Raw genomic sequence first — 22,955 nt, 5'->3', positions numbered from 1 at the left:
GGAAACGCTTCCTATCAAGAATTTTTTCATATCCAGAGTTCGAATCTGAGACCTCTATATTAAAGGATGAGCAACCCCACCCGTTGCACCACAATCGTTGACGGTTTGATATGATAACATGAAAAATTGGTAAAATTTAATTATTCTCTATTAATTTAATGAATATTATAATTATTAATACTGACAAAATGTTAAAATCAACTTTGTTGGAATAAACGTCTACCTCATGCAAAAGTAGAATTAAGGATCTTGTCTACATTTGATACCTCTAAAATGAAGCTTTTATATTTTGTTTTTTTCTGCAAATTTTTGAAAAAAATAAAATAATTTAGTGTGAATTTTGTATTAATTAGAAGAGTATATACATTGGAATAATGCTATTTTCTAAGTAAATTAAGTCCATTTGAAAGATGTCAACATCAATATATTGTTTTCTGTTTGGCAGAGACGGATTCATGATTTTGAAGTTTATGAATTTTATCGTTAATTCAGTTAGTATTATATAATAATATCTTAATCATTAGTTAATATTTATAGATATTTAATTAGTGAACTTTTAATATATATAAATAAAAAATTATTAGATTCACGTGAATTCGTAATTAAAACTGTAGATCCCCCTCGAGTAAATATTATACCCTTATGAAATGATCAATCAACTAAATTCCAGATGAGTTTAAACTTTATACATGATGAATATATAGTTTTTTTTAAAAAAAAAATTACAAATATATTATCAGGTAGAATTGACGTATAATAAATAGAGCATGTTTGCTATGGAGCTTTTGATTTGTATAATTCGTTATAAATATCGAATTTTATACAAATTGTTCAGTTTTGTATAAATTCATTTATACATTGTAATTTGTATAATAAGATCTGTATTTGTATAATTATAAGTGTATAGGACGAAAATATATGTATTTGTATTTGTATATACACTTTTCTCTCGCTTTATACAAACACAAACGCATTTTATACATTTTATACCGAAATGTATAAAATAGTTAATTGTATAACGAAAATGGCTAATTGTATATCGAATCAAATGATAAAAAAAGAGGATGTTTGCTGCGAATTACAATTAAAATAAACTATGACTATAATATTTAATTTGAATTAATAGTTTGCTATTTCATACAATTTTCCCTAATAAATATCATAATAAGATAACGTGTAACTCAAGGAGATTGGAAAATGATGCATATTAATTGGCCAATAAATGATGATTATATTATGATTTATGATTCTTAGTTTGGAAATACTCTATATTTGCAAAGAAATTAAAATTCCATGTTGACTATATATTAGGTTGTAGTTAAGCTCTTGATTAATAATCTTTACTAGATGGATAATTAATCGAAAGATAACTTCAATCTGCTCGAGCAACAGTCAAACGAGATACTTAATGATCTTGTATAACAATCACTATACAAAGCGAGTTGCTCTTCTATTATACGAATAAAATATTGCTTTTCGTGGAAATATGTTATGATTATAATATCCTCATGCAATAGTGATGAGTTTCACGCGCTCTAAGCCTGATCTTATGTTCGATTAGAAAATCCGATACAACGTAAATTTTACCACCCGCCTTACCCTACCCTACCACCTATAGGCGATCGTCTTACGACCACATATACTTGTGACATTGTTACATACTTTTTCACTTTAGAAACAATTAAATTTAAAATAAAATAATTATGTAAACTTTGAACCACAACAAAGCGTTTGTAGTCCAACGGTTAGGATAATTGCCTTCCAAGCAATAGACCCGGGTTCGACTCCCGGCAGACGCATTTTTATTTTTTACACGTAACTTTGGCACGGAATTTAACAATCAAATATAATCTAGTTTCCGATAGACTCTCTGCTCAAGTATAGAAATATCGAAAAACAAGTGTATAAAACAAATATGTCGATTCTATTCATCTTTCTGTTCTGTTATTACTCTGTATAAGCTATACATGAATATGCAAGGACTATTATGAATGAGTATAGTATCATTTGTTCTCTCTTAAACCTCCTGTTATCGGTACGAAAGCTGCTAAAATGACGGATACCTTAGACAGTAGAAATCCGATCGTTCCAAGCATGAGATCTTGAGGTGTCAGCACTCTGGCAACGTCTCCGAAAGCATATTTTGCTGCAACGGTTGTAACTGCAAGAGCTAATACTATGTTCAACACTGAGCCTTTGAATCCTTTATCGGTTTGATCAAGAGTTTGTGTACGGTTACTTGGAGTCAGTTCTGAAGATGGTATACCGTCAACAGATCTCTGCACGAGTAATAGATAGAGGAATCCTCCAATACCACCTGTTAAGAAGGCTATTGCAGACTTATCCCCGGCTAAGAATGCAATAGACGAGCCAGCAATGGTAAGGATTGCATCGTATAGCAATAAAGATAACTTCAAATCTGTGTATTCCTTCATTGTGTCTTCGTTTGATATGTTCTGAGTACTAATGGAAGATGATGGCGAAGTTTTCTCACTTAATGACACAATGTTGTCCTCGGAAAACTCAGTAACCGAATATGGTCTAAACTCCATCATGGAACTATCGCTTTTCTCACCGAGCAAGACATCCTCGATATCAAAGTCATACTGGATGGCTGTACAGTCTGATAAATTCTTCTCATTTCCTACCAACGCGGAATTTAGAAGGGAAATGACGGTTACGTTCATGCCTCCGAGTCTCCACTGACCTGCTTATTCATATTGGCACGAAAATTTAGAAACCGTTGGGCTACATGTTCATTTATTTCCTTTTTGATGCTTAAAATATGTATAATAGTAATCAAATGCTTCACAGCTATGTTGCTCGGACTCTTCAAAAATGCTGAGCAGTTTTTCCGGTGCTTGATGAGCTTTTACTGGAGAGTAATCGGGATTCTTACTGATTTGAGACAGATTCAGACATTTTTGAAGAGTCCGAGCAGTTCGGAAAATATCATATGCCAGCCAGATGTACTTTTCTGAACAAAAGGATCACATCTCGACCCTTACATGAATTGATCTTACATGCTATGCCAGTTGGACTCTTCAGAAATGTCGACAGTTGCATGTCGGATCCTCCAAAAGTAGTGCATTTTGGTGAGGATCCGACATGGATGCAGCAACATTTTTTGAAAAGTCCGAGCAACATAGCTTACATGTATGTCACTTAGTTGGAAATACTGACCTGATTCTGGACTGATCCAAACAGCTGCAAGTTTTCCAAGTTTAGGTCCCTCAAATATGAACTCATCTACGGAACCTCTTCGGAATTGGAGAAGATCAGAATCCTGTGACTGCACAGAACGGGCGTTCTCCAGACCAGCCGATATCCTTTGTAAGATTGAGTCACCATTTTCATCTATCAAACAAAGCAGGACTTCAGAGTTTATATCGGTAAGATCTGATCCATATGCATTACTCGTTTGCAGCTTGACTTGGTAAATCGAATTAGATCTATCCAATTTTGACTGATTGAGCAATGTTTCCAGCGACCATTCTCCACAGAATTTCACGTTAGTGGCTGGTAAAAGGCGGGAAGGTTTTACATAGTCCCGAAAATCTGAAAAATCAGTTAGCATGATTAATCATTAAAGTGAGAAGATGAAACAATAACGGAAGCTAAAACGAGTGAATGATACACCATGTCCGCACCAAGTAGGATGTATATGGCGGAGGAAAATATAAGGTGTTCGAAAAACCAAAAATGTGAAAAATTTATTAAGTAAAGTCTCGACTAAGAAGTCGTCCAACACTTCTCTCCGCTCCTTCAAATCATGCAGATCATATAACTTAACTCTAAAGCAAATTCATTTACCAATCAATAGGCGCTCAACGGAAAATAAAGAACTTCTCCCTCTTTATGGGATAAGAAATGGAAAACGCATTACTTCCTTGAACGGTTCCTCTTAAACTCCGGTATTAATAAGCATACTTTAAGCAAAAATTACAGCAAAGCTCAAACATGTTTGTCTGTATCCCATGTCAGAGCTACAATTTTCACTGAGAGGATTCAAAATATAAAGAAGTAAATACACAAAGAAACGAAGAAGATTCAGCACCTACTATATATATGCATTGTATGAATGTATATAAAATTTAACCTTGTATATATGCTATAATTTCCTAGTGAAGGGGATTTGGAGAAAGCTCTTCGCGCCCATCTGATAGGTTTTTAGGCACTACATAAAACTCTTCTATACATGTCAAAACTTCCATAAAAGTTCACATTACTTTTTTCTCAGCATGTTAAAGTGTCCCAATATCAAGAAACAAAATAACACAACAGTGTTATCAGAGGGGAAAAATGCAAATAAACTCAAAGGTTTATTGGGGCTTTAAGCGCAAATTGCAAATCAACTGTGGCCTCTAATGAAGAAACGCAAAATCGAGAAACAAAATACAAAAAATGTATGTATTGTCCAAGATTCATAATTTTAAGCATGAATAACAAATAGACTGACAAATAAACTTTTTAAAAAATTACGATAAAGTGGAATACCAATTATTTAGTATCACAAGGAAAAGTATGCATTATAGCCTTGATAACACACTGAAGCAAATAGGCAAAAGCTTAGCAGTAAATCAATCAACTCATTCAAAGTTAGCTCATAATCTCACATTAAAACAAATATAAATTGCTTCTAACCATTTATGTTGCTCGGACTCATCAAAAATCCCTCTAGATTGTGTCGAGTCCTCCAAAAATACATTTTGAAGTATCCAACATATATACGACAATATTTTTGAAGGGTCCGAACAACCTAACTACTAGACTAACAGTTATAACAACAGAGTTGCAAAAAAAAAAGAAAAAGACATAATACATAAATGTGCCCTTTTAACTTTGACTTATTTCACATTTTTGCACGTAGAAACTTAAAATTGTATAAAGTTGAACAAGTAAACACATGAGTCCTACATGACATAATACATGTAGGACAACACGTAGGACACAAATTGTCATAACTAACTGTTGTAGCAATAAAGAAAGACTTTTGAAATTTATGATCTAAAACACTCGGAGACTATATGTGCAGCTATAAATCATTTCGTTAATAATAAAAAGAGTAATTTTAGACAGACTAAAAAGGAAAGTGTGATACGTAAATTGAGACAAAAAGGGTACCTTGAAAGTCTGATTTTTTGAAGTGAATTTTCCAAGAAGAGCTGCAAATCCTTCTTATACGAATTGGGTTTATTGAATTACTCTTTGGGACAGCAATTTGAGTTGCAACGATCAAATTTTTGATGAATAATGACTCCATTTTTAGCTAATTTCTCTTCAAAAAATTCAACTTTTCTTGAATTTGACTGATAGAAGAAGAAGAAGAAGCGTATGGAAATGGAACAACTAAAAATATCTTTTGAGGCCCAAATGGTTAAAAAAAAAAAGCCCAATAAGAAGGGATTTGGGCTATTTTGATTATTTTTGGGTCATTTGCACATGTTCTTATTTTTGGGTGGTCTTTAATTTTTATTGTCGTAAAAATAAGTGGTTGAAAATGTTCATGATGTCGTGATAACAAAGAATTTTCGTTCAACATAAGTTTATAGTTTTGCATCATAATATAGCACGAGTTATGCTGCATTGCCGCTTAGGTTCTATAAAACTTATGTCGATAGAGGTAGAAGTTCAGTTGGGAATCCACAAGTTAGGTAGTAAAGGACATAATATAACTTAAATCCTGTAGAGCTTTTGCTGATAGAGAAAATTTTAGTTTCAAAACCTACAAATTATGTCATAAAATACACAACTTAAGTCCTACATAACTTATGCCGAGTAAAACATAATTCTCTAAACTTATGTCTAGCGAAATTAGGTCATAAAAATACTACACATTTTATGCTGCATAACTTGATTCTTATAAAATTTGCCGAGCGAGGCGAAAGTTCTCTAAATTTATGTCCAGAGAAATTAGATCATACACAATGACGTCTGGTGCTTTGGTCCACAAAAAATTAAAGGTCACACCGAAATAAGGGCAATTCGTGCAAAAATTTCATTCGTTGGGTAATCTATTGAGATAATTATAATCCAATGTCTATGAGTGATCTAGTTTTTTTTTAAAAAAGCAAGCAAATATATAGGTTTTGTATATTTCAATAGCTATAATATACATATAATATACATAATCAATAAATTTCCATAATATTATCTAAATTATTATTTATCTCTCCTTAAACATCTCACTTAATTAACATTCTCACTAATTAAAACACTAAAAGTAGGGCACTTAAAGATGATGGGCATTTGAACCTAATTCCACCAAATTTGTGGAAATTAGGGTGTTCACTAATTGAGCTAGCTAGCATTAGGATTTGCTAATGGAAAATTTTAAATTAGTACTTAAACTTCAAAATATAATTAGTACTTCCTTTTGATCCTTTTTATTTTATCACTTTTAACTAAAAATATTTAGTCTAAAATAATTATTTACAAAACCAACAAGGTATTACTCATTTAAGAAAGAGCAAAAAGGTGTTTTCATCAAAAGGAAATAATGCAAATTTAAATAAATAATTTGTATGACAAGACCACTGATAAATATAATGGGATGATTGTGAATTCTTCATTTCTAATTAAATGCATCGAATCCGAGTTTTGAAAACATGAGAATGATTAACCCCTTAGTAGGTAGTCTATCTTGTGTGCAATTTAAATTAGTCGAGGCAATAACAAATCTAATGTGTAATATTTATAAATATGTAATTATGACTCTATTTTCTACTTTATATTTATTTGAGATCATTATAAAAATTTATAAACTTTAAATCCTGCACTGAGCGACGATTTATCTTAACCATTAAATCAACTTTACAAAGTTCGAAGACTCCAAAATTTTAAAAAAACTGACTGATAAATTGATTCTAAGAATAGTATCATATACTTTTGATATTATTGACATAAGTTTGGTATTTTACAGATCATATTCCTCAATTATTTATTCTCTTTTACTTTATTATTCCAAACAAGGTTTTGGTTCTACTCTATCTACCATAAAAGAAAAAGAAAAAATTATTAGGCGATGCCACAATTAATATGGAATGCCTAATGTCATTTATTTTAAATTTTTTTTTTTTTACTTATGTTAAGAAAATAATTCTTTATTTTTAAGCAACTTATATTATTAGAAAAATATTCTTCAAAGATTGGTAGTAACAACCTGCTATAAAATTATAGAGCATGAGTAAAAATACGATAAGTAGATACATAATTTTGAGTTTGATCAGATCACACAATGATACACCGAAAAAAGAGCAAAAAATAGGAATGATAGAATGAAGAACAAAACTTTATGACATATTTTTTTTTGTAAGAGTTCAGTTTGCATGTGCTAAGCATATAGCTAGTGTTCCTTCGTAAATCTTCGAATTTCATCCTAATCAAAGATTTTCTTTTATACAACGAGACTCATCTCGATATGCTGCAAGATCAAATTTTACTTGCTCAACGAACATGTCAAAGTAGTCTAGACAAGTATAAATTGGTCCTGTTACTCACTTTACCTTCCAACAACACAAATAACTATAACTTATTTTCTATTACAAATTCTTACTTAGTTAAACTTCATATTCAAACAAACATCATCACATGCATATTACTAAAAACAATATTTTAAAGAACTTACCCACTTTAGTGGTTATCAAGTAACAAATTTGCCTTCACATGTTAATTGTTGAATTGTTTTTTCCGCTGTTAATTTATTCACACAATTTGTCATATGAAACTTAGGTGGTTAAACTTAATATTCCCTCCATTTCACTTTATTTGACCTTATTTTTTATTAATTTATTTTAAAACAAACAACATATTTTTTTTTTATATTTCTCTTACGAAAAATTCTTATATCCAAATAAATATTATGACATATTTATGTAAAATATAATCCAAGTTCTTCGAGATGACTCAGTTGATTTGAAGGGTGATCATCCACATGTATGATTCGAGATCGATTCACATCTTAATTCCTTCTGAAACGAGCATGTCGCAAAGGTTGCGATAGAAATTTATCGACAGCTAATTATTCAGTTTCAAAAAGAATATTCAACCTACCAAAGGATTATTTTTTTCACTTGGCATACGTGTAAAGCCTTTTGACCAATTAGTAAATGAAAATTTAAAAAACATGTTTTTTATGTCTTGATATTATTGAAGATTGTGTTTCCACATAGATAATAATAATTTAATGAATAACGTAAACACGTTATTACTCATCTTAGGTCATAGGTCCACTTGATAATAATTTTTAAAAAATTGAGCAGAAAATATTATACAAGAAGGTTCCAATTGAGCACCATGTGCAAATATTTAAAAATAAAATACAAACCATAACAACTTTTTTTGGAAACATAAAATAATAAAAAATGATTCGATGATGATTATAATAATAATAATTTCTCGATTAATTATTTGATATTAAATATCATTGGTTTTTAAAAATTATTTTCTATTCATTATTTTTACAAATCTCAAAATTCAAACTCGAGACATGATAATAATAAAACAATCCATGATCCATCACACTTGTTGGTAGTAATATAAATAGTTAATTATACTAATATTAATACAAAAGAAAAAAATTGAGACAATAATGATATGTATTTTGTAGTAGTAGTAGTAATAATAATAATAATAATAATAATAATAATAATAATAATAATAATAATAATAATAATAATAATAATAATAATAATAATAATAATAATAATAATAATAATAATAATAATAATAATAATAATAATAATAATAATAATAATAATAATAATAATAATAATAATAATAATAATAATAATAATAATAATAATAATAATAATAATAATAATAATAATAGTAGTAATAATAATAATAATAATAATAATAATAATTGAGAATCATGAAGTTTTATGGATACAAAAAGTAATTTCATTTTATATGTTGACATAGTTATTTGAACTCTGGCTAGTGAGAAATGACAGATAACTTCATAAAATTAGTTAAGGTATACACAAGATAATGTGTTGATATAAGATAACAAACACCCCGTAAAATCAATTAAAATGCGGTATCATACATAAACATGTCATTTAATTTGACCTCAGCTGAAAACTATGCCCTCTAACTTTGAGTCTACGTAACTTGTATAAAGTTGAACAAATAGATACATATGTCCTACTTGACATCCTAAATGACAATTCACGTTCTACATGACCTATGTGTACTATGTCACATAGAACACATGTGTTTACTTGTGCACACATAAAACTAAGAAACATAAATATCTATTGACACCATATTCAAAAACATATTTATATATTATACCTTAAAATACACACAAATCGACTCGAACACCATCCATCCCACCATCCATACTATTTAAAATTGTCCCACTCTTGGTACTTCTATATTACTAGTCCATCTTCTAAGAAACTTGTAAAGTCAACTATTTCACCACTCCAAAACCAAAAAGAGAAAATGACACAAAATCTTGATTCACCTTCCTCCACCATAGAACCACCACAACACCTCCCAACAACCACCAACCCCACCACCCCAAAAAAAAACCACAAACTTACCCTTATCCCATTAATCTTCCTCATATACTTTGAAGTAGCTGGTGGTCCATATGGTGAAGAACCAGCTGTTAAAGCAGCTGGTCCTTTACTAGCAATTCTTGGATTTCTAATTTTCCCCTTTATTTGGAGTGTACCAGAAGCCCTAATTACAGCTGAACTTTCAACAACTTTCCCAGGTAATGGGGGTTTTGTTATTTGGGCTGATAAAGCTTTTGGACCCTTTTGGGGTTCTTTAATGGGTTCTTGGAAATTCCTTACTGGTGTCATAAATATTGCATCTTTCCCTGTTTTATGTATTAGTTATTTAGAAGAAATTTTCCCAATTCTTGATTCTGGGGTTCCAAGAAAATTAGCAATTCTTGGTTCAACTTTGTTTTTATCACTTGTTAACTATACTGGATTAACAATTGTTGGGTATGTAGCTGTTGCACTTGGGGTTATTTCACTTGCCCCTTTTATCATAATGTCATTAATTGCTATACCAAAGATTCATCCTCATAGATGGTTGAGTTTAGGTCAAAAGGGGGTTAAAAAAGATTGGAACTTGTTCTTTAATACACTCTTTTGGAACTTGAATTTTTGGGATAATGTTAGTACTATGGCTGGTGAAGTTGAAAATCCAAGAAAGACATTTCCTTTAGCACTTTTTTCTAGTGTAGTGTTCACTTGTTTAGGGTATATTATACCACTTATGGCTGTAACGGGGGCGGTAGACTTGGACCAACGCGATTGGGACACAGGGTTTATGGCTAACGCCGCGGAGATCATATCAGGGAGGTGGTTGAAGTTTTGGATTGAGATTGGTGCTGTGTTGTCTACCATTGGATTGTTTGAAGCTCAATTGAGTAGTTCAGCATTTCAAATTTTGGGTATGGCTGAAATTGCATTTTTACCTAAGTTTTTTGGGCTAAGGTCTAAATGGTTTAATACACCTTGGGTTGGGATTGTGTTGTCAACAACTATATCACTTGGGATGAGTTATATGAATTTTCAAGATATTATTTCTAGTGCAAATTTCTTGTATAGTTTAGGTATGCTTTTGGAATTTGCATCATTTCTTTGGTTGAGGAGGAAGTTTCCATTGATTAAAAGGCCTTATAGGGTGCCAATGAGATTACCACTTTTGGTGATTATGTGTTTGGTTCCATGTGGTTTTTTGGTATTCATCATGACTATAGCAACAAAGCTTGTGTATTTGATTAGTGGATTGATGACTATTGGAGGGATTGGATGGTACTTTTTGATGCAGTATTGTAAGTCAAAGAAGTTGTTAAAGTTCAATGATAAGGTAGATGATACTTATGAGGAATATGTGGAGTAAATGTAATCAATAGGGAGGTAGTTGGTGTGTATGATTTTTCTTCTTTTTTTATTTTTTGTATTTTCATAGATATGATATGACCTCATATATTGGCAAGATGTTGCTTTCTTTTGAAAAAGAATTGAATGCAAAAATGTCCTTTCTTTTGTCCTATTCATTTCCTAAATTTTGCTTTGTCTTTTTGTACTTCCTTTTGGTTTTCCATCGATGTTCGATATCTGTATTGAGCCCTTAATTAATCTAGACTCGCGTTGTGTAAGACTTATTTAAGGGGGGAGTGCTTTCTAACAGAGAGCTCAAAAGAGATCTTATCTATCCAATCACAATTTGATCGAGGACTAATTACAAGCTTGGATGTCCTCCTAACAACCACCACAAGCTTTGTCTTATTCATTTTCTCAATTTTCTTTTGTTTTTGGTTCTTCTTTTTGGTTTTCCATTGGTGTCCGATACTTGTATTGAATTCTTAATTAATTCAAATTCGCGCTGTGTAAGGCCATGTTAAATGACAATATCACCACAATCTTTGTCGGTAAATGATTTTGAAGTATGCAACTTACATACATCTCATCTAATAAGTTAATCTTTGAATTTGTACTCAGAATTAAAAGAAAATGATTAAAAACACTCTTGAACTATCACTTTTTTAGCGAATGTCACACATCTACTTACTTAGTTGATTGATGACTATTTGAAGGATAGGATGGTATTTTTGATGAAGTTTTGTGTAAGTCAAAAGAAGTTGGCTAAAGTTCAACCCTAAGGTTGATGATGATAATTATGTTGAATAATTAATAGGTAGACAAGTGGGGATGGATTTTTTTTTTGTGTCTTTTCTAGTTAGTTTGGTGCATGGTTTTTCCCTTGCTTTTTGGTATGGAAAGCTTATGATTTGTGAAGATTTTTCATGATGTAGACTTCATATATGGAAAAGATGTACACGTTTAGTTCACAAAGAATTTGAATGCAAAATACGTTTTTGCTTTGTCATATTCATTTTCAATTTTCTTTTGTATTTTATACTTTAGGATTTAACATATATACACTGCAACAACAATAACATATCAAGTATAATCTCATAAAATGGAGTTTGGATAGGGCAGAGTGTACACAAATTTATCTCTAACTTTGAGGTAAAGAGAATAGTTTACTCAAGGAAAAACAATCCAAAGAACTAATTGTGGGATCACACTATTAATGTAATTTACTTAAACTTTTTCAAACCTATTTTTAATTGTTTTACTTGCTCAATGGTATTTTGGAAACAACCTCTTTACCTCACACAAGGTAAGGGTAAAGATCTGCTTACACACTATCCTTCTGTCACGACTCGATTTCTCAGGTCATGATGACACCTACTACATCCTATCAATAGGTAACCCTAACTCATAGCCCGAAACCATAAGCAACAGACTATCAAGCAGAAGTCATCAATAAGAAGCAAGAAGCTTATTACAAAGCGAAGAAAATGGTAATTAACAGAAATGCAACATCACCAAGACCTGACATCAGTTAGTAATGAGCATCTAATCAAAATAAGAGTACAAGACTTTTACAAATACATAAATTCGCATAACAACCAAACGAACGACTAAGTGACCGAACTATCAGTCCCAACAAATCATAAAATATTTGGGGTCGCTATAGGAATGCTCTAAACGACGAACGGAAGACATAAATACAGAAATGACCTAGAGGGTTATTACACCTTCGCTGACTCCACTTATTATTTAATACTAGTTATTATAATAGTTAGTAGCACTTATGTTGATAGATTAGACAAAAAAGAAAGAAAGAGAACAACCGATAGTTGGAGGGTGAAACTCCCAAAAAATGATAGGTCATGTATATTTTTGACCATTAACTCTTCGGGTTATACGTACCAAGACTAGCACCAGCATGAGCATGATCCAAAAAGAGCGAAAATACGTACGTGGTCTTTTCTAGATTCAGTATCGAATAGGGGCTGTGAGAATGCAGACTCCCACTACCAAAAATTATGATGTAGGCTCGACCACTTGAGCTAGCACCCCTCCCAAGTGTAATGGAGTTCACTAGCCTAGGCCATAGGCCTTCTTGATCACCCATTGACCCCGTCCAGGTAAGTCAATAAGTGGATCGTGCTTTCTGTACTGAAGTCAATTCAAACCGTCCATCTAGTGCTACTATCAAGATCAACATGAGGTTACAAAAGCATGATTCACCCAAGAATTGTACACACAAAGGTCTCATGAAGGCAAAGCTAGTAAATTTTTTCTTGATATTTCAATTTATAGAAGGATTTTAGTTGCATTTTGCATTGTAAATATGTTGTATACAGTTTTTCTGTGGTATCTCATAGACCAAAAAATAAGGCGAAGTAAACAATGAGGACTACTGAAGGGTCATGCTAAACTTACCGCTAAGCTTACAAAGAATCCGAGAAATGCACCAGCTATGACTTCAACCTCTGTATGACCAACCTGTTCTTTCAACGGAGCAAAACTAGACGATGAGACTCTTCTCTCATCGGGTTTAAGCAATAAAGTAGCATTCTTTGACCTTGGTTGAAATGGACTTGATTCCTCTGATAATTGAGGATCGAAGCTCTCTGTATTAGAGGATAATTTCTCTTGTATAGAATCCGTCAAAACATCAAGTTCGTTAGTAGACGGAACTGAGTTTATTTGATTTCTGAACAAAGCTTTATTGAACGCTTTTGCGTGAATGCCTACTTCCCTTCGGACTCCCTACAGAAGCAACATGTTGATGGTGAGACAAACCAGGTGTATAAAGCAAGGAAAAGGAAGAACAATTTTTTTTTACCAATGCAATTTTTCAGTTGAAATTGAACCTTATGTTGCTCGGACTCTTAAAAATGTCGCAAGGTGCATGTCGTATCCTACAAAATAGTGTATTTTTGAAGGATCCACACAGATGCAACATCGATCTGGTGAAGCGTGAAGGATATGGTTCACGTTTTGAATGTAAGATAGTGTCTAAACATGATTAGCAGCTGAAATGAAACAAAATGTTCGAGCAGTTGGATTTGCATCATCCCCGTGATGATCCAGGCCAAGTCTGATGTGATCCGAGAAACTTAAAGATAGCACGAACCATATGTACCTTACAAGAATCAGATGATACATGTGGTCGAATCTATACTGGGGTAGATATGATGGTATGGTACCTATTATTAGAGTCCGAGCAACATAGTTTTTAAGTATGTTTTCAACAACATAATAGCACAAAGAGAAACTTAACCCAACTCGTATAGCCTTTGTTTGAAAATATAATTGGTTCACATCTGTTTAACTGGGGAAATGACTGAAAACACTCAAGTTTCGTTACATACCTGTGCATCATACATCACAAGGCCTGCGTAAACCACTGCTAAACCAAAAATCGAATCAGAAAACCCCCTGCAGTTACCGCACTAATAGTATGTCACTCATAGCTAGAAAACAGCAACTAGCCAAGAAAAAAGAACTAATTGCAACACTACAATGTTTTCTCCCAAGCTCTAATTCACGCGTAACTTCTGTTAGAGGAAAATAGAAAAGGAGTAAATACCTTTCCAAGCCAAGGGCAGTGGCTGTGGCGACTACTGCCTGTCATTTGAAAGTAGATGAAATTAAATGAGACACTCGACAGAAATGGTATGCTGCTCGGACTCTTAAAAAGTGCTGCTGGATCTGTGTTGGATCCTCCAAAAGTAGTGCATTTTTGAAGGATCGATCCGACATGAGTGCAGCAACACTGTTGGAGAGTCTGAGCAACATAGCAGAAAAGAAAAGACAACAAAGCTGCTACTTTGTGAATAACTAAATTTTCTTTTATCATAGACTAATCTGGGATTGAACTTTGAAGCGTTGATTAGTTTATCGTAAAACATTGGCTTAGGAAGCAGATGTGTAAATGATAGGTGAAGTTATACAAGGTTGCGCAAAGATAGAAAGATGAAATCTTACAGATGAGTGTGTGGAAGGGAAACCCCCAGCCTGAAAGGCAGTCTTGAAATTGAACTCATTGCCATAAAATAGAGATGAAGTAAAAGGCTTCATTAGCTGACCAATCGCTGCAGATACAGCTGCTGCAACCAAAACCTGTGGGACGGCTTAAGCAAATCAATAACATTTAAAGGCATACCATCATACAACAATGTGATTTTCTGAGACAAACGTCTACATATTAATGAAATCGATGTTTCAGTTTGAGAGACGTTGAGCCATTTTCTGGAATAGTGTACCAAATAAGTAGAGCTCATACACAGTTACTAACATAGTAATTGGAGAGAAACAACGGAGAGTTCCTGCTTGACATCTGAGCTAATCGCGTGGTATTATGATAACATAACTTGATTATCCAAAAACAAAGACTAAAAGGACATCTTGCACTATTTTGTTTTGTGTAACATAAACATTAAGTCCAATTAGCGAAATGCCTGAAACAAGAACCAAACGAGACATCTTTCAAGTTTCACCAAACATAATGGATATCGGAACCTAAGAAGCTATGAAGTGGAGTGACTAACCTTGTTACGAATAACATCAGTAAAGTCTTCTATTCCAAACCCATGAAGATTGAAGACACAACAACTTAGGCAAACGTTTATAGGTCAAAGAAGAGTAAGAAAAATATCTACCATGTTTTCCAAGACAGGGAAATACTAGGATTTTGCTTGTTGGGTTCTTGTAAATTGAAGTATTATGTCTCACCATTAGCAATAACAATCCAACTGAACTTTAGCTCAATTGATACATAAAGACACCAACTTTACAACATAGTGTATATCCAACCAATTTGGGATTCTTTTTTTGTTTGTTTTAATAACAGTGGTGTTTGAACCAGCTCGCACACACCTCAACTAATTCCACTAGTACCTACTAGCTCCCACCAACACATGTAACGTAACGAGAAAAGTCTATCCACCAAGGCTTTTGGACAAATGGCAACAACAATCAATTTGGAATCTAATTGACAAGTTTACACACACATTATAAAAACTAACATACAATAAGTAACAACCATTCAAACAAATTGTAAGTTAATTTAATCATCTATCTGAAACTGACCCTCCAACTATCACCACTAACAATGGCAACCCAACTGAACTTAACCCCAATTGATTCATAAAAACACAATCTTTACACAAAAGAACCTTAGAACATCAAGAATTGAAAAAAGATTGCAACTTTTTATCAAATCTATGAAATAGAGTGACTAACCTTGTTATGGACAACATCAGTTATGTCTTCTATACCAAACCCATGAAAACAAACCAACTTAGGCAAAGGTTTATAGGTCATAGAAGAGGAAGAAAAACATCTACCATGTTTTCCAAAACAGGGAAATACTAGGATTTTGGTTGTTTGGTTGTTGTAAATTGAAGGGTTTTGTTTGTTGTAGAAACTTGAAGAAACAGCAGATGGGTAGCCCCAATTCTGCAATAACAACATGTTCCTAAGAGGAGAAGTTTCCCCTTTTTGGCTGTGTCCTGTGCTAAACTTTGCTCCAACCAAATGAACTACACAATAGTGATGGAGCCTGTGTGAATTTACTTAATTTTGGTTTTTGTTTTCCCCTTATTGATTCTTTTCTTTCTTTTTGTACTTTTCTCAAGGGTATAATGGGTGTGTGTGTTGGGAGATTTGTCTAATGGCTAGGATTTTTCAGAGGAAGATGTCATTCGTTTGATGAGAAATAAAAAGGAATATCGAAAATTTGAATGACCCAAGCTAAAGCAACTATAGTTTTGTTAGACAAAGTTGCTCGTTATCTATATTAGTGAGAGGTAGGAGATATATTAAGAAATTAGTGAAGTTAGGAGGAGGCTCCTCTCCGGTGCTAGTGCTACCCTATACAATTGACACGTGTTTAAATGGACCAGATTAATTTTCTTGACTAAATACTATTAACCATGGTCATTAGTAATTTTCTTTCTCTCTCATCTCTCCTCTCTTTCCTTTTCAAGCTTAATTCTGCAAGAACCTGTTCTCAATCAGCAAAGAATTTGCTTTGTTAGCAAAAAGATGAAGAATGCTAATAACAAAATCGTTTTTTCTTTCCATTATTTTCACACCATAATAAAATAAGACTACATTCAAAGGATGTATTTGGGTTATAAAATTTTAAAAGTCCAACCAAATGAGACTACTTTGAAGCTTGGTTTGATTTCAATGGTGATAGATAAAATTCCGCCGTCTTTTTGTAATATCATTTTTTTCAATTGGAGTTTCTACAAAGGCCAACTAAAGGACATGGAGAGGGCATGAAAAATGGGTGGAAAAATGTGTTGTCATATATCTTTTTTTTTTCTTGTGAAATTCTCCATTGGATTTTTTAGGTTTCTTCTTGTCTTGTGGTATTTATAACTGTAATCTTTAATTGAGGCTACTCACTCCATTTCAATCTTTCTCTTTTTAGACTCCTTATTTGTTCATATGTAAATGGAAAATCAAATTTAACATTATTGATGTAATTTTAATTTTCAGTTGTTTGATTTACACGAATGATGTTTGATTGCTCTGTTATTCAGAGAGTTTTTGAATGGAATGAAGTGTTTATGATTGAGAAAGGAATGGAAGGAGAGAGAATTAGTAATAACCATAGTTAATGGTATTTGGTCAAGAAATTAATCTGGTCCATTAAAAAATCAAATTGACACATGTCAATTATATAGGATAGCATAGTGGGAAACTAGAGAGATCGGAGAGGAGCCTTGTCCGTGAAGTTATTAGTTTGGACACCGAAGTTAGGAAAATATAACTAAAGAGAGATTGGAAAAAAAAAAGATTTTTTGTAGTATTAAATTTATTTCTTCAATATTCTCTTTACGAATCATTAATCCAAATTCATATGAAAGGTCTCATTTAAGAAAACACTATTGAATCTATGGCTTTGAGAAGTTGAGAGACTAAAAAAAGCCCAAATCTATCAACCTTATTAAGAGTCGTACTCTGGTAGGTGAAGAGGCTGATTCCAGTGAGGAATTGATATTATCTTAGTTGGACAAGAGATTTTGACTACTTTATTAGAAATCATAAGAGGTATATTATACATTATTTGGCTAGAAAGAAAAATGCTTGTAATAATAAAAGACCGTATTTTCTATCGAAGACAATTCTATTGTTAAAATTGGAACATTAAAATTAAGTAAACAATAGAAGAAGAAAAAAAACATGAGAAATTTTTGGATCACAATAATAAATGTAACCAAAATTTGCATCTAAGATCTTCAAAACAAAAAAAAAGTCATCTTTGAAAAGAGGAAAAAAAAGAAAGTTTTTTTCCCTCATTTTCTTTGCAATTACACCATGAAAGCTTCTGAAATTCCTTCTTCATCTCAACACCTTCTTGAAAATGAAGAACAATCCACTACCCTCACCCCTACCCCCATCCCCACCCCCACCAAAAACTCCAAGAAATTAGCTCTTATACCACTTATTTTCATCATCTTTTTTGAGGTATCTGGTGGCCCTTATGGTGCAGAAGCAGCAATTGGGGCAGCTGGACCTCTTCTTGCAATTCTTGGATTTCTGATTTTCCCATTTATTTGGAGTGTCCCTGAAGCTCTTGTAACTGCTGAACTTGCTACTACTTTCCCAGGTAATGGGGGTTTTGTTATTTGGGCTGATAAAGCTTTTGGACCCTTTTGGGGTTCTTTAATGGGTTCTTGGAAATTACTTAGTGCTGTTTGTAACTTAGCTTCTTACCCTGTTCTTTGTTTAGATTATATTAAATTGATTTACCCAATTCTTGATTCTGGTTTACCTAGGTATATTGCTATTTTCTTCATATCTATGTTCTTATCTTTCTTGAATTACTTAGGTTTGTCTATAGTTGGTTACACTGCTGTTGTTCTTGGTGTGCTTTCCCTTTGCCCCTTTTGGTTAATTACATTGTTTTCAATTCCAAAGATTGATCCTAGTAGATGGTTGAGTTTAGGCCAAAAGGGTGTTAAAAAAGATTGGAACTTGTTCTTTAATACCCTTTTTTGGAACTTGAATTTTTGGGATAATGCTAGTACTTTAGCTGGTGAAGTTGAACAACCTCAAAAGACATTTCCTAAAGCACTTTTTTCAGCTGGGATTGTTACATGTATTAGTTACGTGTTGCCGCTTTTGGGTACTAGTGGTGCTGTCCCTTTGGAACAGGGTGAGTGGATTGATGGTTATTTTGCTAATTTGGCTTCTATGATTGCTGGAAATTGGTTGAAGTATTGGATGGAACTTGGGATTGTTCTGTCTGTGATTGGTTTGTATGAGGCTCAGTTGAGTAGTTGTGCTTACCAAATTCTTGGAATGGCTGAGATGGGGTTGTTGCCTCGGGTTTTCGGTGTAAGATCAGAATGGTTCAATACACCTTGGGTTGGGATTCTTGTACCAACACTAGTAGCATTGGCTTTGTCCTACATGACATTCACAGACATCGTGTCATCTGTGAATTTCTTGTACAGTCTCGGGATGCTGCTAGAGTTTGCATCGTTTTTGTGGTTGAGGAGGAAAATGCCTAAAGCTAAGAGGCCGTATCGAGTGCCATTGTCAATGCCAGGACTGTTGGTGATGTGCTTCATTCCGTCTTGTTTTCTGGTTTATGTTATGTTTGTTGCTCATAGGACCGTGTATATAGTCAGTGCCTTGCTCACTGTTTTCGCCATTGCTTGGTACTTCTTCATGGAGTTTTGTAAAACCAAGATGTGGTTTGATTTTGAAACTGTTGATCAAGACAAAGTTGATGATGAGATATTTTGATCCACCGAGTTTCAAACTATGCACCAGTTGGCCCTCGAGGATTTCTTGATATAAAATAAAGAATTGTAAGTTTGATTTATTTATCATTTCTCATGTCTTTTTTCGTATTGTAAAGTATTGGGAACACGAGTAGTGTGATTCTTTGAACACACCTTGGATTGGAATTCTTGTACAGCATTGGTTGTATCCTTCTTGACATTTGCAAACATCGCGTTGTTTGTGAATTTCTTGTATAGTTCAGAATGATGCTAGAGTTCGCGTTGTTTTTGGTGTTGAAGAGGAAATGCCTAACGCTAAGAGGTCGTACCAAGTGCCATTGTCTATGCTAGGGTTGGTGGTGATGTGCTTCGTTCCGTCTTGTTTTCTAGTTTATGTTATGGTTGGTACTTCTTCATGGAGCTATGTAAAACCAAGATGTGGTTTGGTTTTCATAGTTCTCAAGACAAGGTTGGTGATGACATTTTTTAATCCATCGAGTTTCGAACTGTGCACCAGCTTGGCCCTTTGAAGATTTTCTTCTTGATATAAAATAAAATAAAAATGTTAGTTTGATATATGTATTAATTTATGATGTGTTTGCTTAGTGTAAAGTAGTTGGAACATGTAAAATGTGATTTGTTTCTTAATTTGAGTTGAAGATTTGATGTTGACTTGTCTCCAATTATTGCTTAAAATCTTTAATGTAATAATAAAAGATATTGAAGTCCTATATTTTCATGAAATTGTAATTTGACCCCTTCTTTTCTTTCTTTTGGCACTATTGGAAAAGTATTAAAAAAAACATACATGTGAAAGAGTCTAATAATAATAATTCATGGGATTAAGTACTAGCCACTTTTCGATCAAATGATAGATTATTTCTTGATTTTCAAATCAGACAAGTAATGTTCAATGAAGGGATGACAAGTTTCTGAAGAAGGGATGCATATTGTACCATAGACGACTGGTTGATAAAAGTGAAGAACTTAATGATGTTGACAAATCTTAATAAGAATGTTGAGTCTCGAAAAACATATTTCTTTTGTAACAACACTGGGAAGTCTCATACATGACATGATATTATAATTCTCAATTTACTTGATTATTAATCACTAAGTCACACACTTAATTAAGTTCGTAGTTTCATTAAATGTTCAATTAATGTCAAAGTCAAGTTTTACTGGTATGTATAATGGAATATTTATCCCACCAAACAATGAGTGGTACAACAGCAAGAAAGAAACAAGTGAAGTGGCATGACATATATTAGCGCAGAAACAGATTCAAGATTTCAAGTTTTATGTATTTTTAACTGAGATTATAGTTAACTATTTATAAATCAATTTTAAAAGTTCAAGTTAATGATCAGTCAAAATATAATAATTCAAAAAATAAAGAGCCATTAACCACCCCTTTCCCACCAAAATAAAAAAAATAAAAAAAAGCATCAACATGTTTCATTCAACTTTTTTGCTACCTACCAATTTTTCAAACTATATAAACAAGAAGTGTTCTATAAGTCCATTATTCACCCACCACCACCATTATCTCCTCCGTCTACCGCCGCGAAAATGGACGTAAAAATTGAGGAAACAACCGTAATTCACCCGTCAACGCCTCCTTTCACTGACGACCACGTCCTCTCTCTATCCCACCTAGACACGGACATAAACCTTCATGTCACATTTCGATACCTCCGGGTCTATGTCAACGACCCAGAAACCCGACCCATAGAACGACCCGACCCATTTCAAGTTGTCACATCTTCTCTCTCATCCGCCCTTGTCCACTACTACCACTATACGGGTATCCTCGTTCGTCGTGAAGACGAACGCTTGGAGCTCCACTGCCATGCTGGCAGTGGGGTCCCCGTGACACGTGCCGTGGTGGATTGTACCTTGAGTGGAATTAACTACCTTGATGATTACCATGATGTGAATTTCATCGAAAAATTGGTACCCGACCCAAAAGGGGAAGATGCTTTGACCCGACCCTTTATTCTCCAAGTGACCCGGTTCAAGTGTGGCGGGTGGGTTCTTGGAGCCGCGATCCATCACTCGTTATGTGATGGACTCGGGGCAACCCTTTTTTTCAATACAATGGCGGAGCTAGCTCGTGGGTCGGGTCGGGTCAAATTCGAACCGGTCTGGAACCGATCAAGTTTACTCGGACCGAGGAACCCACCCCGAGTCGAGTTCCCATTTCATGAGTTCCTTAGTTTGGATAAAAACTCTTTGCCTTATATCGAACCGAGTAAACCAGCGATTCGAGAGTGTTTTAAGGTGAAGGATGAGTGGTTGAACCGGCTTAAGGGTTTTTTACATGAACAATCCGGTTCAAATTATACTACTTTTGAAGCATTGGGAGCTTTTATATGGAGAGCAAGGTATATATAATCTTGACTTTTAAAAATTAATTTTATATATATATATATATATATTCTAGAAAGGTACACAAAAATATATCAAATTGAATTTTTTTTACTTGTTATAATAAAATATTGTCAAATAAAGTAATCAGTATTATAGAAAGATCTAATATAAGATCGATGTGAATACAGGGTGAAGGCTAGTAAAATTCCAAGTGAAGAAAAAGTGAAATTTGCATATGCAACAAATATAAGAAGAATAATAATACCAAAATTGCCCTTTGGCTATTGGGGAAATGGATGTGTCCCAATGTATGTTCAATTTCTTGCACAAGAACTTGTGAATCAACCATTGTCAAAAACTGCAGATTCAATCAAGAAGAGTAAATTCAACACCACCGATGAATACGTAAGATCGTTCATCGATTTCCAGGAGTTGCATTACCATGAAGGGATCACGATAGGTAATGCTTAGCACTGAACTCATCGTACTTTTTGAAATTTTAATATTTGTTGAAAGGAGAATTTGCACTTTTAGTCCCTCTAATATTAATAAAATTGTATTTTAGTCCTTGTAATATCTGACTAAGTAATTTAACCTTCGATTAATGTACATTCACAAATAAATTTTGAATCAAGTGATATTTAAATCGGTTGATGAAATGCTGAATTCAGTTAAATCTGTTAACTAAATTTTGAATCCGTCTCTGCAGGTAATAGGGTGAGTGGTTTCACTGATTGGAGACATTTGGGACATGCAACTGTTGATTTTGGATGGGGTGGTCCAGTGACTGTTTTTCCACTTTCAAGGCACTTAGTTGGGAGTATTGAGCCTTGTTTTTTCTTGCCTTATTCTTCTACTAATGAAGGGGAAAAAATTGGATTCAATGTTTTGGTGTATTTGCAAGAAGAAGCAATGGTTGATTTCAAAAAGGAAATGGAGAAATTGGAACATATTGGTCTTTCTTGATTTTAGTAATTTGAGTGTTTTCTTTGGGGTAGTG

General features: G+C 33.4%; 5 protein-coding genes and 1 non-coding gene across 6 annotated transcripts; 4 read left to right on the top strand and 2 right to left on the bottom strand.

Annotated features, from left to right (window-relative positions):
- Positions 1–1,727: 1,727 nt before the first annotated feature.
- Positions 1,728–1,799, top strand: TRNAG-UCC (transfer RNA glycine (anticodon UCC)). Its single transcript has one exon. It is a non-coding gene; the product is annotated as a tRNA-Gly (tRNA).
- Positions 1,800–1,901: 102 nt separating this feature from the next.
- On the bottom strand, positions 1,902–5,327 carry LOC102603751 (uncharacterized). Its single transcript, XM_006354088.2, has 3 exons — positions 5,125–5,327; positions 3,184–3,558; positions 1,902–2,707 (listed from the first exon to the last, which is right to left on the bottom strand). The coding sequence occupies exons 1-3, from the start codon at positions 5,261–5,263 to the stop codon at positions 2,004–2,006; spliced, it is 1,218 nt and encodes a 405-aa protein (XP_006354150.1). The 5' UTR covers positions 5,264–5,327; the 3' UTR covers positions 1,902–2,003.
- Positions 5,328–9,020: 3,693 nt separating this feature from the next.
- On the top strand, positions 9,021–11,025 carry LOC102603417 (probable polyamine transporter At3g13620). The gene has a single exon (XM_006354087.2). It carries the CDS (start codon positions 9,451–9,453, stop codon positions 10,870–10,872), a length of 1,422 nt encoding a protein of 473 aa, XP_006354149.1. The 5' UTR covers positions 9,021–9,450; the 3' UTR covers positions 10,873–11,025.
- A 2,090-nt stretch (positions 11,026–13,115) lies between these two features.
- Positions 13,116–16,667, bottom strand: LOC102603084 (uncharacterized). The gene is made up of 5 exons (XM_006354086.2): positions 16,080–16,667; positions 14,823–14,957; positions 14,425–14,462; positions 14,207–14,273; positions 13,116–13,601 (listed from the first exon to the last, which is right to left on the bottom strand). Exons 1-5 carry the CDS (start codon positions 16,308–16,310, stop codon positions 13,257–13,259), a joined length of 816 nt encoding a protein of 271 aa, XP_006354148.1. The 5' UTR covers positions 16,311–16,667; the 3' UTR covers positions 13,116–13,256.
- Positions 16,668–17,987: 1,320 nt separating this feature from the next.
- Positions 17,988–20,254, top strand: LOC102602748 (probable polyamine transporter At3g13620). The gene is made up of 2 exons (XM_006354085.2): positions 17,988–19,669; positions 19,846–20,254. Exon 1 carries the CDS (start codon positions 18,168–18,170, stop codon positions 19,602–19,604), a length of 1,437 nt encoding a protein of 478 aa, XP_006354147.1. The 5' UTR covers positions 17,988–18,167; the 3' UTR covers positions 19,605–19,669; positions 19,846–20,254.
- Positions 20,255–21,154: 900 nt separating this feature from the next.
- LOC102602406 (spermidine sinapoyl CoA acyltransferase) lies at positions 21,155–22,928 on the top strand. The gene is made up of 3 exons (XM_006354084.2): positions 21,155–21,969; positions 22,144–22,415; positions 22,665–22,928. The coding sequence occupies exons 1-3, from the start codon at positions 21,155–21,157 to the stop codon at positions 22,919–22,921; spliced, it is 1,344 nt and encodes a 447-aa protein (XP_006354146.1). The 3' UTR covers positions 22,922–22,928.
- Positions 22,929–22,955: the final 27 nt, after the last annotated feature.

Source organism: Solanum tuberosum, unplaced genomic scaffold, assembly GCF_000226075.1.
Source record: "Solanum tuberosum cultivar DM 1-3 516 R44 unplaced genomic scaffold, SolTub_3.0 scf00172, whole genome shotgun sequence".
Lineage (NCBI taxonomy): Eukaryota > Viridiplantae > Streptophyta > Magnoliopsida > Solanales > Solanaceae > Solanum > Solanum tuberosum.
The sequence above is the reverse complement of the archived record's forward strand: the minus strand, read 5'-3'. Positions and strand labels throughout refer to the sequence as shown.

Coding starts and splice junctions, on each gene's coding strand:
- LOC102603751 (XM_006354088.2), bottom strand. CDS start 5,263: ATGGAGTCATTATTCATCAAAAATTTGATCGTTGCAACTCAAATTGCT. Junction 3,559..5,124: donor CAAAAAATCAGACTTTCAAG/GTACCCTTTTTG, acceptor CTGATTTTTCAG/ATTTTCGGGACTATGTAAAA. Junction 2,708..3,183: donor TTGGATCAGTCCAGAATCAG/GTCAGTATTTCC, acceptor ATGAATAAGCAG/GTCAGTGGAGACTCGGAGGC.
- LOC102603417 (XM_006354087.2), top strand. CDS start 9,451: ATGACACAAAATCTTGATTCACCTTCCTCCACCATAGAACCACCACAA.
- LOC102603084 (XM_006354086.2), bottom strand. CDS start 16,310: ATGTTGTTATTGCAGAATTGGGGCTACCCATCTGCTGTTTCTTCAAGT. Junction 14,463..14,822: donor TCCCTTCCACACACTCATCT/GTAAGATTTCAT, acceptor TTCAAATGACAG/GCAGTAGTCGCCACAGCCAC. Junction 14,274..14,424: donor ACTGCCCTTGGCTTGGAAAG/GTATTTACTCCT, acceptor CGGTAACTGCAG/GGGGTTTTCTGATTCGATTT.
- LOC102602748 (XM_006354085.2), top strand. CDS start 18,168: ATGAAAGCTTCTGAAATTCCTTCTTCATCTCAACACCTTCTTGAAAAT.
- LOC102602406 (XM_006354084.2), top strand. CDS start 21,155: ATGGACGTAAAAATTGAGGAAACAACCGTAATTCACCCGTCAACGCCT. Junction 21,970..22,143: donor GCTTTTATATGGAGAGCAAG/GTATATATAATC, acceptor ATGTGAATACAG/GGTGAAGGCTAGTAAAATTC. Junction 22,416..22,664: donor CCATGAAGGGATCACGATAG/GTAATGCTTAGC, acceptor CCGTCTCTGCAG/GTAATAGGGTGAGTGGTTTC.